Source organism: Chrysochloris asiatica, unplaced genomic scaffold (assembly GCF_000296735.1).
Source record: "Chrysochloris asiatica unplaced genomic scaffold, ChrAsi1.0 scaffold00006, whole genome shotgun sequence".
In the NCBI taxonomy this organism is placed as follows: Eukaryota; Metazoa; Chordata; class Mammalia; order Afrosoricida; family Chrysochloridae; genus Chrysochloris; species Chrysochloris asiatica.
Window position 1 is genome coordinate 25,986,420 of NW_006408524.1, and position 18,430 is coordinate 26,004,849.

Genomic DNA, 18,430 nt, shown 5'->3' on the forward strand with positions numbered 1-18,430 from the left:
ACCTTTCATGTTGTTTAAAAATGAAGTCATTGTATTTCATGGTATTTGCAATGAAGTCATTGGTCTTGCAAAATTCTATCATACAATCTCCAGAATCATTTCTATCATCAAGGCCATTATTTTCCAACTAATGATCTTACATCCTTGTTTTCAACCTTTGCATTCCAATCACCAGTAGTTAGCAACACATCTTGATTGCATGTTTGATCAATTTCAGACTGAAGAAGTTGGCAGAATTCTTCAATTTCATCATCAGTGGCTTCAGTGGTTGGTGCATAAATTTGAACAATAGTTGTATTAACTGGTCTTCTTTGTAGGCATATCCTATCACAGACTGCACTGTACTTCAAGATATATCTTGATATTTTCTTTTTGATGATGAATGAGATGCCATTCCTCTTCAATTTGTCATTCCCAGCATAGTAAACTATATGATTGTCTGGTTCATAATGGCTCATACCAGACCATTTCAGCTAATTCCAAGGATATCTATGTGTATGTGTTCCATTTCATGGGCAGAGATACAAGCTGAATGAATACGGGAGGAAAATGGGAGTATACCCACTAAAAATAAGAGTTGAAAGAGGATATGTGTACATGGGTAGTTACCATTCCTGGAAATACACCTATGAATGTGGTGTACCCTGTTGTGGGTAAAATGATGAAAACCTCTTAGATATTACCAAACATCTTAAGACAATGAGCTGCTGGGCCTGGGGACTCAGGACCATAGTCTCAGGGGACACCATGGTCAACTGGCATAACATAGTCCACAAAGATGATGTCCTACATCCTACTTTGATGAGTAGCGTTTGGGATTGTGAAAGTTCATGAGCAGTCATTTAAGGTGCAATTATTGGTCTCTCCATGTGCAGAAGAAAGAAGAGTGATGAGAACTGAACATGCTTGGAATCAATTAGTGCAACTAATGGAACATGTGAACATCAGTCTCCATGATTCTGTGACCAGGTGCCCAGCTACCACTACCAACTGTTCAGAAAGGGATCACATTTAAAGGTCCCATATAGATTGGGATAAAATATATAACAAAACTCAAAATTATTTAAAAAAAAAGACCAGGCTTACTGGTCAGAAAGACAGTGGACGAACCTAAGACTGTGGTCCTCAGCAACTTTCACCTAGAAAGGATCTTCCCTTGTGGCTCAATTTTCAACCAACCAGCAGGAGGAAGAACAACATTAGTAATGTATGCTCACCTTGGAACAGTCAACCATTCAAAACCAAAAGGGCAACACTGCCCTAAGGACAAAGTTGAAAAGGGATGGGAAGGTGGGTAGACTGGAACGAGGAACCACAGGGAGGAAGCGGGCTAACTGCTATTGCATAGAGGGGATGGCAATCACTGAGATGAAACAAAGCTGATGTTTTTATCAGTAAACCTTCACTCAATTCACAACAAAAAGTTTTAAACATATTATTATAAAAACATGTTATTATAAAAAGATGAGTAGAAACAACAGCTAGTCCGGCAGAACACATCCAGGTACTAAGTGTTCATTCTTCATAGTTTTTACGAGAAATTTGACAAAGATTACATTTTATATCACAAAAAAGAAAAATTGTTAATTTTGTTCTCACTCTCTCAGGGCACTGTTTCCCCTTAATTCCAAAACTGTATTTCATATGTTTATGTACTTAAACTGGAGACTTATCCATTAAAATGTATACAAACACAAACTATGTGCTAGGCACTGCTCCACACAGCTAACAATGACAAAATCTAGCCAATGTCGTATTACCAGGGTGTTATTTGGGACCACGGCCTCCTCGTTACCACCCTTAACAATCAATCTCAAAACCAAAATCCAGTCCATTTCACCCACTACTTTCTTTTAAAATAACAACTTGAAAGGCAGAAGGAATGTAGCAAGTAACTTTCCTTTATTTCCTGAGAACAGTTATGACAAATAACCTAAAAGACTACTTGCCATTTTATAGCTTGGAGTGTGTTTAAATGCTATCCTCTGGAAATTCTGAAGGATGGCTTTTAAGAAAACTTTTATTACTTCAGGATAAACAACTGTGGATAAAATTTACCTAGACCTGTCTTTTATGTGACATAATAGTTTATGATGTCGCAAGTTTTTTTAAAACACATAAAGTGTACAGGGTCGCTATGAGTCAGAACCAACTCCACGGCACTTAACAACATCAACAACAAAGTGTTCAAAATTAAGGAGAATAATCTTTCTGCAACTCAGAACACATCAGGAAGAATACAGAAAGAAAAAACCCAAATTGATCATTTGCAACATGAAATAATTGCCAAACTGTGTTAAACTATACCACATGGATGCAATTAGCAAGACCCAACATGAGAAATACTCCATAGGACAAAAGATGTGGTCTCTTCAACAAATAAACTGCAAGAGAGAAAAAGGAGGATAAAAACCATCAAGCCAAATATCAGCCAAATGCAATGTGTGGTTCTTATTTGGATCATGACTCAACCAACCAACTGTGTAAATACATGCATTTTTCAAAATAGGGAAACGTGAACAGCGACTGAATATTTGATGATATGAAGGAATTAATGTAAATTATTTAAGATGTGATAATGTGGTTTGTTTCTAAAAAGGGTCTTTTTTTTTTTTTTAAGAGATCCATACTCAGATTATGTACTGAAATATTTACAGATGAAATTATACAATGTCTAGCATTTGTTTCAAAAGGAGTCTGTGTGATAGCAGGAGGAAACAGGGTGGCTCTGAGTTAAGTGCTGAAGCTGACTCACAGGTATAGTTGGTACACACTGGTAATGTGCTCAGCTGCTAATGGAAAGGCCGGAGGTTTGCCCCAGATACGCCTTGAAAGAAAGGTCTGCCCATCTACTTCCCCAAACCTGAAAATCCTGTAGAGTCCAGTTCTACTCTGATACATGTGGGGTCACCAAGAGGCGGAGTGGCAACTGGTACTGATCACTATTTTGTGTGTTTAACTTTTTCATTGTAAAGCACTACAACTAACTAAGTAAAATAGAGGGAGAGAAGGAGAGAAGGAAGGCAAGTGGGAAGAAAGAAAGAAGAAGACAACAAAGTCCCTTCCAAGTCCCCAGCATCCCAGGATACCAGAGGGAAGCCTGGGGTATGGGAATACTGTTTTCTTAGGCAGTTCTACTCAGTTTCCCAATATGAAAATCATGCTCTCCTAGAGGAAGCACAGAATGTTGCCATCAGTCAACATAAGCATTATCTTGAACATATATTTGCTAATATCAGAGGTCACACACCCAAAATGGCAACACATCTCCCCTCTCCCTATAAGGTCCTGTCTGCTTATTTTAGGATGTTGTTTTGTTGTTAAGTGTCGTAGAGGCGCTTCCGACCCATAGCGACTCTGTATAGGGTTTCCATGGAGCACCTGGTGAGCTTGAACCACTGACCTTGCAGTTCAAATGACTTTGCAGTCTGACGTATTAACCCACAGCGCTACACCAGGGTCTTCATATTGCCTGAAAATTTCAGGAGCCCACGTGGGTCTGTTCCACTCAGGGAATCCCCTGCCAAGGAGCTGATAGATTTATTATTAGTAAGATTGAGAACAGGTACCTGGGAGTTACTATTATACTCCATAGGAAACAGGTACATTTGAAAGTGGGGAAAAAGTTTACTCTAAAGGTTTAAATCTCTATAGTTAGGATTCAGTTACCATGACCCAGAACAGCAGGCAAGACAAGCCCCACTCCACCCAACTCAACAGGAATACAGATAAAAGGGGCTCCAAGCCAGCCTGCAGATCAGATGACACAGGTAAACAAACATAAAACAAACCTGTTGCCATCAAGTTAATTTCAACTCATGGAGACTCCATGTGTGGCACAGGGCACCTGCTCCACAGAGTTTCCTGGGTTGTAATCTTTACAGAAGCAGATTGCCACACCTTTCTCCTGCAGGGCCACTGGGTAAGGTCAAACTGCCAACCTCTAGGTTGGTGGTTGAGCACAAACCATTTGCATCACCCAGAGACCTTTAGGACATTGGTAGAACCCTTCTATTGACACCAAGTGAGTTCTGAGGTGAGGAACAAGCCCAAGGCCTTTCTAGGGGGAGCAGCAGTACAATGCGTACATGGGCTAGAATGTACCATGACTCCATGAAACAGGCTGCATGTAGGGGCAAACTGCTTCTTCACACATTAGACAGTTTGTTTCACTTGGCTGGAACAAGAGTTACTAATCCTGAAAACTCAACTGCTCATTCTGGACACTGGAATATAAAAAGAACAAAAATGTCAGACTCTAAAAGACACTGTCTGAAACATGTTTCCTGCCCCAGTCACCTGCCTTTTCATTTGGAGTCTGGGTTCTGTCTCATTAAACAGAAGAGTTGATTCAGTTGGGTACATCTAATTATTCTTATTAAAATATGTACCCATAATATTTTAATTGTAAATTAAAGTTGCATGCATGAATGAATCTGGATTCATTTTAATTTTACAGTGGCCCAATGCCAAGGCCTTTTTATGGGAAAATCCATCAGCAAGGATACTGCTCTCTTGGGAATTCAAACCAATGTGCAAATGGAAAATGTTTAACTAACATGGGGGATTCTCACTCCCTTTTCTGCTCTCACAAGATTTATTGTCGTAATAAAGCTATTTTAACAAGAGTGAACACATTTGATTCTCCACCCCTAAAGATCTGGGGCGGGGGGGAGGGTTGTTGTTTGTTTTTTTTATAAACTTCTAGGTTGGCACTGAGATGTCAACCCCAGCCTTTAGAATCTTGAACAAGGATGATAAAAAGATTCTCAAATTAGATAACATTCTGCTGATTAATTATTAATGTCTGCCATGGCTACGAAGTGGAAAGTGTTTACACACATGTCACCCTTGGTCCAGATCCTAGAATGACACTGCATTTGGCCTTTACATAGTGATTAATATGGGACCCTTTATTGTTTCCCACTAAACAACCAACCAACCACTAGAATATATAAAGGACTCAGCAAAAATCACTGCTAACTGGCATTGACTACAAGGTGCTGTTGGGGTAGGTGGCAAGATAGAAATATTTGCTATAACTGAGGTGTTTGGAGAGCCTATTTTTGACTTCTAAACTGAAGCCTGAAGGGTAAGGAGGAATTAGCCAGTGGATGTGGTATGAAGGCTGTGGGAAGAGAGAGTATTCTGGGCAAAGGGACACACATCTGAGAAAGCCCAGGAGAGTGAAAGCACAAGGGACATTCCACGTTTCAAAATCAACTTGAAATGAGAGGAGTGTGCTGGGGTGGGGAGTGGTAGGAAGATGATCCTAAACCAAGATGCCGGTTCAGATCCTTGCTAAGGCCTAGAAACCACATTCAAGAGCTTAATTTTGTTCTAAGAGTTATTTGTTGTTATTAGATGCCATCGAGTCCGTACCAACTCACAGCAACCCTATGAGCAACAGAATGAAACACTGCCCAGTCCTGTACCAACCTCACAATTGTTGCTACATTTGAGCCCATTGATGTTGTCACTGGGTCAATCCATCTCCCTGGGGGTCTTCCTCATTTTCTCTGACCCTCCACTTTACCAAACATGGTATCCTTTTCCAGTGACCGGTCCCCTCCTGACAATATATCTGAAATATGAAAGATGGAGTCTGGCCATCCTGGCTTCCAAGAAGCACTCTGGCTGTACTTCTTCCAACATAGATCTATTTGTTCTTTTGGCATTCCATGGCACTTTTAATATTCTCCTCCAACACCATACTCAAAATGCATCAATTTTTCTATGGTCTTCCTTATTCACTATCCAACTTTCACATGCATATGAAGTGAAAATGCCATGGCTTGGGTGAGGTGCTCCTTACTCCTCAAACCGACATCTTCAACACTTTAAAGAGGTATTTTGCAGATTTGCCTAATGCAATAAATGTTTGATTTCTTGACTGCTGCTTCCATGAGTGTTGATAGTTAATCCAAGTAAAATGAAGTCTTTGACAACTTCAATCTTTTTTCCATTTATATAGACGTTTATTGGTCCAGTGGTAAAGATTTTTGTTTTCTTTACATTGAGATGCAATCCCATACAGAAGGTTGTGGACTTTGATCTTCATCAGTAACTATTTTAAGTCCTCTTTGCTTTCAGCAAGCAAGGATGTATCATCTGCATATCGCAGGTTGTTAATGAGCCTTTCTCCAATCCCAATGCCACATTTTGCTGCATATAATCTAGCTTCTTGGATTATTTGTTCAGCAAACAGATTAAATACATATGGTAAAAGAATACAACCCTATTGCACACCTTTCCTAATTTTAAACCATCCAGTGTTCCCTTCTTCTGTTCAAACAACTACCTCTTGATCTATGTACAGGTTTCTCATGAGCACAATTATGTGTTCCAAAATACTCATACTTCGCAATGTTGTCTATAGCTTGTCATGACCCACACAATCAAAAAGCCTCTGCATAGTTGCTAAAGCACAGGTAAACATCTTTCTGGTATTCTCTGCTTTCAGCCATGATCCATCTGATGTCAGCAATGATATCCTTCATTCCACATTCTCTTCTGAAACCAGCTTGAACCTCTGGAAGTTCTCTGCCAATGTATGCTTGCAGCCATTTCTGTATTACCTTTAGTAACACTTTACTTGCATGGGTACAATGATATTTACAATGATATTGTCTGATGATTTTCACATTCAGTTAGGTCACCTCTCTTTGGAATGGGCACAAATGCAGATCTCTTCCAGTTAGTAGGCCAGGTAATCATCTTCCAAATTTCTTGGCAGAAATGAGTGAGTGCCCCAGTGCCACATCACTTTGCTGAAAGATTTCAATCTGTATTCCATCAATTCCTGGTGCCTTGTTCTTTGGCAATGACTTCAACGCACCTTGAACTTCTTCCTTCAGGATCATTGGCTCCAGATCATATGCTACCTCTTGAATGATTGAACACTGACCATTTCTTTTTGGTATAGTGACTCTGTGTATTCCTTCCATCTTCTTTTGATGCTTTCATTTAGTATTTTGCCCATATAATCTTTCTCTAGGCTTGAATTTTTTCTTCAGTTCCCCCAGCTTGAGAAATGCTGATATTTTCTTCCCTTATGGTTTTCTAACTGCAGGTCTTTGCACATTTTGTTATAATATTTGACTCTGTCTTCTCAAGCTGACCTTTGAAATTTTCTGTTCAGCTCTTGTACCTCCTTGTTTCTTCCATTTGCTTTAGCATCTCTATGCTGGAGTGAAAGTTTCAGAGTCTCTTCTGACATCCATTTCGGTCTTTTCCTTCTCTCTTGTCTTCTCAAGGACCTTTTGCTTTCTTCATGTATGATGTTCTTGATGTCATCCCACAAGTCTTCTAAGAGTCATAGGGACCTAGTTAGAATTAAAAGCCCTGATATATGGTAAACAGGAATATACAACAGTCTACCCCAAATCTGAGCACAAAGGTGGTTCCAGTGGTAGAATTCTCACCTTCCATGTAAGAGACTTTAGTTCAAAGCCAACAACACACCTCATGCAGAGCCACAACCCATCTCAGTGGTGACTTTTATTTTACTATGATACTCAACAGGTTTCAGACTAAGACAGATTAGGAACAAAGTTCTGGAACAAATCTACTTCTAAAAATTGGTCAATTAAAACCCTATGGATCTGGAAGTGTTCAATACTGAATATAAGTTCTAGTTATTTTTATTAGATAATTTCTCACCTGTAGATTTTAAAGTGTCAGTCTGCTAGTGTCTTATTAGTTAAACCTTGTAAAAAATATATATATTCTTGTTTTTCCATTGTATGCAAATTGAAAGATAAAGATATATCATTTTTCTGTTATATGTTGGATTATGTAGGAAATATTTGTGAACAATTAAAAAAAAATGAAAAAAAGCTCCTGTGGATGTTTTTGTGTGTAGTATCTTGGCACATTTGTATTTGAGTTAAAAGTTCACTTCCAAATAAAATTCCCATGATGCTTAAAAAAAAACACAACCCTATGGATCACCAAAGTCCAATCCCATTGTGCACGGGGTTGCCATGAGTCAGGGGCCAATTCAATGGCAGCTAACAACAACAGATCCAGAACCTAGCTTCCCTATGTTTAACTCTTGCTGACAGAGCCTCAAGTAAATTCCTGAACATTACATATCTTTACTACCTGCTATAGTATTTTGTTTTCAGTTGGAGATTTTTTTCAGCTTGAAAATCCTTATTACTTATGTAATTATTTATAATGAGGCAGGCAGGCCTGAGAAAATAGGCACTGAACCCCCATGGCCCCCAGACTCATAGCTCATTCCAGGAGCAAGGTGCACATTCCAGGAAATAAGCAACAGACCACCTCAGCCTCATGTGATTCCCCAGGCTAATCTCCTGTTCCTGACCCACCTCTGGGAGGGAACAGAGCCCCGAGCTAATGGTCACCTGCTTCCACTTCGTTAACTGCTTGCTTGTATGCTCATACATCCTTCCCCGCCCTATGTTTGAACCAACCAATACCAGGTAGCCCCCTAAAGCTGTTGGCCCCCACTAAGCAATCCCAAATGAACTCATGTATGCACCCCTATTCCCTATAAAATATCCTCACACAGAGAAGACGGGGCTCAACCTCTGGATACAAATCCACTGAGCATGTGCTAGCACAATAAAGCCCTTCCTTTGTTACAACCCACATGGCGTTGGCAACTCCTTCAGAGCGACTCAGGTAGCAATAATAAAGGACTTTCCAAGGTCAATTAAAGGCTTTGTTTCTGTAGTTGGTCTAGTTGGGTCTAGCTTTTATTAATTGAAATGAGTTTATAATAAACAAGCTGCTTTTATTGGTAGTTTTTCCCCTTAAGTGAGAAACTTGTAAAACATGCCTTTGGAATAGTGCTGGTGGCTGGGCAGACCCCACTTCCATAAGGCCATGGCAGTGCTTCCTGGAATAAACACCTGGGTCTCAGTGCTGTCTCACACAAAGACAGGGAAGTCTGCCTGCCCCCGGGGCTGGGAAGCAAGAAGCTGACTGATAGCGGCACAGGGAACCTGCTAGGGTGCCAGAAACATCTATACTTTGATCTGAGTCTTGGCTACAGAGATGTTTACATATGCAAAACTCCACTAAATTGTATGCATAACACTAGGGCACTTTGGAAATGGGTGTGCTCAATCTGGAATTGAAGGATAGATTACTGAGTAGAGTTTAAATCCAAAAACAGAAATGAAAGAAAGACGTGAGGTCTAGCAAACGAATGAAAGCTCCTCTGAAACAGACGACTCAGTATTTGAAACTTAGGCAAACGACGTGACTGTGTGAGTGGGTAAGTATTGATGTATACAATGCACGTGCACATGGTGCTTCCTGAACAGGCCCATGTGCTGCCGTTTAGTTTCTCTGGGCTCATGAAGCCCCCATGTGTGTGGTACTCTAGTAGTCAGGGCAGGAGTCTTCCTGATGAGGGGCTCTAAGGAAAGGTTTGGTGCCAAGGTTGCCCTAACCTTCTCCCAATCAGATGGAAGCTCAGGAAGCCAGAGTTGGAGGCCTGGGATGTCAGACTGGCCTGCATTGGGTGAAACCAAGCCAAGAGATGCAAAAGGCAACAAGCAAGCAGAGCAAAATGGAGACTAAGGGCATACAATTCCCCTAATGCGCAACTTACCCAAAGGTGGCAAGACTCAGGTATGAGACAATGGAGTCGAACACTAAGAAAGCGTGGCCAAAAGAGCAAAGAGTGGGAGGCAGAGCCTGGGAGAACTCTAAGTCATGAGAAAGGATATTTCTTCTAAGCAGTAGGTGGGAGAGAGCTATAAAGAATACTCCACGGCTCAGTCCCGGGAACTAAAAATGAAGGCAGAAGAGAGTGAGGAGAATGGATGCTGGAGAGTACACAGTTTCTTCACTCAGGAGCCCTGGTCTTAAAACTGCCCTGAGGCACCTTGATTCTCCACCACAGATTTATTTTTGTTGTTGTTAAGTGCTGTCAAGTCGGTTCCGACCCATAGTGACCCTGAACAGGGTTTCCGAGGCTGTAAATCTTTATGGGAGCAGAAAGCCTCATCTTTCTCCCATGGAGCAGCTGGTAGTTTCAAACTGCTGACCTTGCGGTTCGCAACCCAATTCGTAATCACTACACTACCAGGTAATGAATAAAGAACCAACCTACAGTGAGTCAAAGCTTAGGTTGGCTGCTGTTTTTAATATCAACGGACCCTCAGGGATTATTTATTTGTGGATTTATGATGACATACCTCTTTCTGTTGTTCTGGAAACATCTTCAGCACAGGACCCAATCAATCTGAAAAACAAGAAACCAACAGTAGGTGATTTGGAGTTTCCATCCTGGTAAAGCTATATGTCTAACAGCCTCCGACCATCTTCCTATCCACTGGGAGACCCTGCCCACCCATAGCCCCTGGAAGGCCACTCTGCTCCTGCTTCCTCTCTCGTCTGCTGTCAACTGGACCTAGCTGAACATCAATCCTCAAACAGGAAAGTCAGGCAGAACCAGGAAGAAGTTGGTGCCTACATGAGTCAAAGACTCAGCAAATTTAATAATTTACTAACTTAAGAACTGCAGTCTGCATACCACGAAGTTAACATTTGTCATTTTTCAGTAATGGGATTACAACTGGTTTTTACTTGCTTCTTTCCTACACTTTCCCACTAGTTCATAACGCATCTGAAAACTTTTAAAGTCAGGAGGAAAAAAAACTAACGTGTATTTTTTAAAAAGAAAGTAAAACCTAGCGTGTTTGATTTATTTTTATCATTTCCCCCTCAAAAAACAAACAAGAGATAAGCTAGTTTTACTTTTTGATTCATTTTCTCTAAGACATTGAGTCATTTTTCCAGTTAGGAAAATAACCACCTTCTTACTGTGGAATCTTAGGGATATTCCTTGTATGGTAATTTGATGTAATGTTAGAACCAGTTCCTCTGCCCGTAGGCACTTCTGTGTGAAGTGGAAAGCCTCCCAGGCCTGCTCCTCTGAGCCTGCCTGTTCTGTAGCACCTCATCCCTTCCCTCCCCTTGCTCAAGGAAACAGGGCCCAGGGACCCAGGACACAGTGGGGCTGAGCCCGGGCAGTGGTTCCCTCCCAGACTCGGAACCAGGGAAGGAACTGCGGTCCCACAGGGACCAGAGGGCAGCTGAAGAGATCAGGACAGATGGCATGGCGCTCCAAGGGACCAGCGGCTACACTTGTACAGAAGTAGTAATTCAGATAAAGACCTCAAAGAGAAGGTTACATAGGCTGAATTTACAGCAGGCGGCTGACAGGGTCTGCAGGGGCGCCCTGCAGCCGGCACCACTTCCCAGTATAAGCGAGGCTCCTGAGCTCCCATGCACAGTCTTCTTACAGCCAGCACCCCTTTACTCACAGAGCCTGAGAGACACCCCAATTGTGCAGTCAAATGAGAGTTCAACAAGAAAAAAGTGCTATTTTAAAACTGCACAAAAGTGCAGTCGTTGTTGTTAAGTGCCATTGTGTCTGTTTTAACTCATAGCGACCCTGTATAGGATTTCCAAGGAGAAGCTGGTGAGCTTGAACCATGGACCTTACCATTCAAACCGACCCTGAGGTTGAGTGCTTATCCTATGGACTCCAAGGATTTATTGGTGGTGGTGGTTATGTGCTGAGGTGTCGGTTCTGACTCATAGGTGTACAGGGTTTCCGATGCTGTAAATCTTTACAGGAGCAGAAAGCCTCATCTTTCTCCCGCGGAACAGCTAGTAGTTTCGAACTGCTGACCTTGTGGTTCACAGCTCAATTCGTAACCACTATGCTACCAGAGCTCCTCCAAGGATTTATCAGCAATCTAAAAAATATACTGGCTCACAGTTGAAAACAATGCAATCACTACTAATTTCTACAACATACAAGTTCCATTTATGGTCATAAAGATGCTGGTAAACCAAAGTTATTGTTGTTAAATGCCATCAAATCTGTTCAAACTCATAGTGACCCTGTATAGGATTTCTGAGAAGCGACTGGTGAGTTTGAACCACCAACCTTGGAATTACCTTGGAGCTCAAGAGACAGGAGGAAGGCTTTTCAAGTATTTCAAATATTTATATCTTGATTTGAGTGGTGTTACGTGTATGTAACAATTTACTGAGTTGTACACAAGATTTATGCACCTTTCTGTATGTTGTTGTTGCTGTTAAGTGCCGTCGAGTCAGTTCCGATCCATAGTGACACTGTAGAGGGTTTTCAAGGAGCGGATGGTGAGCTTGAACCACCAACCTTGCAGTTCACACCGACTTTGCATTAACCCACAGTGCCACACTTCTGTATGTTATACCACCCAAAATGTTTTCCAAAAAAATTTAAAGTGCTACCTAAAATTCTAAGCCTGGGCCATTTTATTCATGGCCCAATGTCCAGGTCCCCTCATTTGTGAACCCCGATGTCTGCCCAGCTAGACAGTCCTCCAGCCATCATCCACTCTCTGGGGATCTCTCATCCCTACCTGGCTCTCCAGCCTTCCTCTGCCATCTTTCTTCTAACCTTTTCTCCCACTACGCCTCTGGAACTCTCCTGCTAGAATAAGCAAATGTCCCCACATGGCACCCATCTCAACAGCTTTACATAAACTGTGCCCTAGCTTTTCCAGGGCTAAGATAAAACCACGTTTCCCTGGTCACTATTACCTCCAGACAATAACCTATCAAGATATCCCTACAGTCTAGCAATGTGACCAACTCTTTCCTCTCCTAACTTACTGGCATCATTTATTTCTCCCTAGGCCTCTGCTCCTTTATACCTATTTTTAATCTATCTCCTCCGTGTGGTCTTCCCTACCTTCTCCTAATCTGTTCCTGGGAGAACATTTCATAATTTTTTTTTTAAATCCAAACTCACTGAAATCTAGTCCATTTCAATTCATAAGGATCCCATAGGACAGAGCAGATCTGGTTCTCCAGAGCTTTGGAGACTGTAAATCTTGATGGGAGCAGACAGCTTCCTCTTTCTCTGCTGAGTCTGAACCACTGACCTTCTGGTTAGCAGTCCAATGCTTATCCTCCACTCACACTTATCTTAACATTCCCTGGTCTTGGTCTTAGCCTATCTCCTTCATTCCTGTGACTTAGTCCTTCACTTACCAACAGACCCTGAGCTGTTCTTTGAAATATAAAACTGAAAGCCCCTTTTGACTACTGAGGCCCATCCTTCTTTATTTTTCTTCTTTATTCTCACCAAATCCACCCAATCTGTTCTTGAACGTGAAGGAAATCAACGAAAACTTGATTCTCTCCTTTCTGTTCTCCCTCTGGACTTCAACTGCTTTTACCCAGTCTGGAACAAATAGTCAATCATTTCAAATACTTAGCCCTCTTAGTTTCCTGCGCCCATGATAGGTCAGTTGCTTCTACCAGACAACCCCCAAACACTGGTCAGCCTAACCTCTGCCCCCTCCATTTTCTCTTGTGCTGCCCACCACTGAAGAAAACACCCACAGTCAATTCTTGACTGGCTCGATCACTAGGTTATTTCCAACGTCAGCGGAACCCTCCAACATTCAGGAATCTTTCCAATCATCCCAGGTAGCACTGTTGTGGTTGTTAATTAAGTGCCATCGAGTCGGTTCCGACTTATAGCAACCCCGTGTAGGGTTTCCTAAGAGCAGCTGGTGAGTTTGATCCTCTGACCTTGAGGTTCAAACTGACCTTGCGGTCCAGTGCTTACCCTACAGCACCACATCAGGACCAGGCACTGCTGAAGGCATCAGAGATAGGGCAGTGAGCAAGATGACCAAGTCCCGGTTTCAGCTACACATCACAGTAGGACAGAATGTAAACATGTAAACAACCAGATGTTGTCATTGTTGCTGTAGTTAAGTGCTGATGAGTTGGTTCCGACCCATAGCATATAGGGTTTCTGAGGAGTGGCTGGTGAGCTTGAACTGCCAACCTTGTGGTTCAAACCACCCTTGCAGCCCAGCACATTAACCCATAGCAAGACTGAGAGTGGCAATAGAAACTTGGTGGGAAGGGCTTCACCTTGAGTAGTTAAGGAAGGCTACTCAGAGGAAGTGATATTTGAACTGAAACTTCAAAATCTAGATGTCTGAGGACTCTCTTTAGTAGCTGAGTGACAGAATATGACTTGTGTAACAGGATCTCTTTGTGAAGAAGAGCCTTTAGGAGCAGGGTAGAGCAAGAGACCCTTTGGAGGCTACTATCATATTCCGAGCCAAAGACACTGGTGGCTAGGACAGGCAGTGAAGTGTATATGAGGTCAATTGGTAGTTGTGTGTCCTCATCGGTATTTATCCAGTGGAGGGGAAAAAAGGTGAGGATATACAGTGGCTTGGAGAGAGAGACCATAACATCTAGTCAAGGATTCTATGAGCCATGCTGTGGAGGAAGGGGGCAGACACTTGATGCAGCTCAGAGCCTCCAGGTGACATGGAGAGGACGAGAAGAGTAGAGGAGGTATTCTGCCTATCATGGCTGTGAGCAGTGTCAGTGGTGGGTCCCAGCAGAAGCCACAGGCGCAATGTCATCTTCTACTTTCATCAGCCTTCCACTCTTCCTCCTACACACGCTCATTTTCTGTTTTGCCTACAACTCCGATACCACATGCAAACCACCTGAGGCCAGTCAGGCCAGTACCTGGCGGACATCTCCTTCTAGATATGCTGCAGGTACTTCAATCTGTGTCCAAGCCAGCGGGCTGTCATCACACAATATCTTTTCTCTGCCTTCCATCTTCCAACCAATTCCACCACCTCCAGTGTCCTCCGCACTAATGACTGGTGTCAGCACCCTCACAGTGGCTCAAGAAGAATCCCCAGAACTATCTTTGATTCCTTCTTATCTTTACTTTCTCAATCCAATTGGCCAGCAAGTCTTGACAAGCTCTCTGTACAGGTGTCCGAAGTCCATTCCATCCGTCCGAAGCCCCTTCTCCCTAGCCCTACTGCCCCTGACCTACTTCAGATGGTCATCCTTTCTCTTCTAGACTCTGATAAATTAATGGTAGATTCCAGGACCCAATATACTTAGCAGATGCTCAGTAAATATTTGTTAAACAAATAAGTGTGTGTTAATGAATAGAATGACTGACTGAACAAATGATTGAACAAATGAAGAAATCGATGAACAAATAAGACAAAAAAATGAATGCATGCTGTGTAAAGGAGCCCTAGGGGTACAGTGCTAACCAGAAGGTGTGCCTACCCACCTTCAGTGGGAGAAAGATGTGGTAATCTGCATCTGTAAACTTTTACAGTCTTGGAAACCCTATGGTGCAGTTCTGTTCTGTCCTATAAGGTTGCTATAAACCGAACTGATCTACTGCAGTGGGATTTGGGGTTTCTTCTGTTTTTCAATGCTGTGTACAGACAAATGAAAAATGAAGGGAACGCAACCAAGCAAGCGCAAGGCATCAGTTACAGGGAGAGGAAGACAGAAACTGATAGTATTTTCCAAACTAAGCCAGGCACTTCACATATTGTATTATATGCGATTCACTCAACAAAAAACCAAACCACCTGCCACAGAGTCAATTGTGATTCATGGTGATCCCACATGTGCAGAGCTGAGCCGCACGTCATGTGGTTTTCATGGCTCAGACCTTTCAGAATAAGATCACCAGGACTTTTTTCTGAGGTGCCTCTCAGTAGACCCAAACTGCCAACCTTTGTGCTAGTAGCCTAATTCTTAACTTATTTGTGCGCTCCAATTCACTCAACTACCACGTGATGGATATATTACACTCTAGATGAAAAAAGTGACATGCAAAGGAGAGAAATGAAATCACGCAGCATTTATGTAGCAGAGTTCAGATTCAAACCTAGGTCTGCAGCAGATTCCGAATCCCATGCTGCTCAGCAGACACAGACTTAAAGGAAGGGCCAGACTTCAAAAGAAAATGCCAACAGAGTTCTTCCATCAGACAGGACTGTTCTAAGCACTTTCCAGACATCCTTATAAAAATCCTCCGAAGGAGGCACTATTGCTGTCCCCATGGTATGGATAAGACGTCAACAAGTAAGTTTGAGCTTTATCACTAGACCCCAGCCTAGCTCCAGGGTCCATGTTGGAAGTCCCTTTAACTTCCTCAGTGATGAAGGGTAGACACAGGTAGACTTCAGATACAGGAACAATAGGATTTCATGGAGGTAGATGAGATACTGCGGGTCATTTTTGGGGACAGGAAGCAGATTGTTGTGGCAGGAATTGAGGGCACAGTTGGAAGTGAGGCTAGAGAGAAATGACGGCACCAGATATGAGGTTTCCTGTTACTGGGTCATTGCCATACACACAACTTGTTTGTGAATGAAAATGCCTCTGTCTTCGTTTCCCAGTAGTGCTGTAATAAAAATACCACAAGTGGCGGTGGTGGTGATGTGCCGTGGAGTCGGTTCCGACTCATAGTGCCCCTGGTACAGGGGTTCTGAGGCTGTAAATCTTTACGGGAACAGAAAGCCTCATCTTTCTCCTGCAGAACAGCTGGTAGTTTCAAACTGCTGACCTTGAGGCTCATAGCCCGATTCGTAACCACTACGCTACCAGAGCTCCTTCCAAGTGGGTGCCTTCAAAACACAGAATTTTATTTTCCCACAACCTTGAGGCTAACGGTTCAAATCTGGGTCTCAGATGTTGACTCCTATATAGGGTCGCTATGAGTCAAAACCAACTTGATGGCACACAACCATCACATTATTTTAAAACATCTCTTTCTTTAATTTTGCCTCCCAGTATGCTGTAAGATCAGCACTGGACTGCTAACCACAAGGACAGTAGTTCAAACCCATCAGCCCACTTGTTGGCTATAGGATAAGTGTTCCACCACAAGATCGGTTTCAACCACAAGGTCAGCGGTTCAAACTCAACAGTCACTCCTCAGAAACCCTATACAGGGTCACTATGAGTCAGCACCGACTCAATGACACTTAACAACACTTCAAATTTGAGCCAAAAAATTGTCATCTTTTTATCACAATACTGGGAAGTGATACACAAATCAGTCAAATATATATTTTGTTAATAGGGAAAGTTTAGTAGAAAAAAACCTAAAAAGCAATCCCTGAAAATGAATCTTTAACTTTGACATTGCTTTGGGAAAGGCAAGAAATAACAGGTTTATGTAGATATCTACACAAGCCCTTAAGTTATTTTGAACCTACTAAGATCCTAATCTTATCAGTCATCAGCAAAGGTCATCTTGGAGTCTCGACATGCTATTCTAGTTCGTCATTTCATGAGAATCTAGTAAGGAACAAATGAGCACAGTCTCAAGGCTTCTCAGATTCATTACAGCCCTCATCTGAGACCAGGGCCCCCATTGTTACCCTCACCACATAGAGAAGCAAGAAAAACATAAGTACTGGGTAAGAGCCCTCAGAGATATTCTCTGATCTATGAGGGTAAATATCCTAAAACGGAGTCATTCTTTTTACATGGTTTTTATTTAAGTGAAATTTTAAACAGTTACCATTTTGGAAAAAGAAGAAGCAAAGGTGTCACTAAGGACCTTATACCCCAAGTGTCTCAGGACAGTCGTGGCTTACATTTGTCCAAGTGTAGGGAGACCTAGTATGGCATTGTAGCATCAACACTGGACTACTTACTGCAAGGTTGGTGGTTCAAACACACCAGTCACTCCTTGGAAATCCTATACAGGGCTGCTATAAGTCAGAACTGACTTGACGGCACTGAACAAGTGTAGGATAAGCACTGGACTGCTTACTGCAAGGTTGGTTGTTCACACCCACCAGTCACTCCTCAGAAACCCTAAAAGGGTTGCTATGAGTCGGAACTGACTCAACAGTACTTAACAACAAGAAATGTGATTCTCATAAGACCCACCACCACCACCCTGTTGGTGAGGAATACGGAATTGCCAGAAGAATGAACAAATCAGTCCCAAAAAATACAACCAGAATGCTCCTTAGAAGTCAGGATGGGAAGACTTTGTCTAACTTAGGCACATAAAAACTAATCGCTATAAAAGGACATCATGTCGGGTAAAGTAGCAAGAATGAGGAAAGCCCCCAGTGAAATGGACTGACTCAGAGACCTCAATGACAGGCTCACACACACGAGGGGACTGCAAGTAATTGGTGGAAAAATGGGATTACAAAACACTGCAATTTTCCCACAAACTTTAAAAAGTCCCCTGGTATCAAAGATTATGAAGAGAGATGGTACATTACATATTGCTGCTAGGTGCCAGTTCATGTATGCGAGGGGTTATTCCAAACCAAATATGTTCAAACAAGTCTCTGGGATCATTGAATGGCTGCAGGCTAGTTCTCTAGGTAATACACTGGTCTTAAGTCTTATTGTTGTTGTTGTTGTTGTTAAGTACCGTCAAGTTGGTTCTGACCCATAGAGACCCCTTTGTTAAGTTGTTAAGTTGAGTCAACCCCTTAGAGTGCCTTAAAAAAAAAAGTCCAATTAAAATAGTGACTTCTGAGGTGATGTGTTGAGACAGTTCAGTTCAAGACAGAGAGGTCAGTTCAGAAGGTTATGGTATGGTGACTGTTTT

The 18,430-nt window shown here is 42.2% G+C and overlaps 1 protein-coding gene across 1 annotated transcript in view; it reads right to left on the minus strand.

The window, feature by feature from the left end:
* Positions 1-10,228, minus strand: part of SNX10 (sorting nexin 10) — a 41,306-nt gene extending 31,078 nt beyond the window's left edge. The window contains exon 1 of the mRNA XM_006832197.1: positions 10,179-10,228. Within this exon, the coding sequence (XP_006832260.1) occupies positions 10,179-10,202 (24 nt within the window). The 5' untranslated portion in view covers positions 10,203-10,228. The remainder of the gene's footprint in view (positions 1-10,178) is intronic.
* Positions 10,229-18,430: the final 8,202 nt, after the last annotated feature.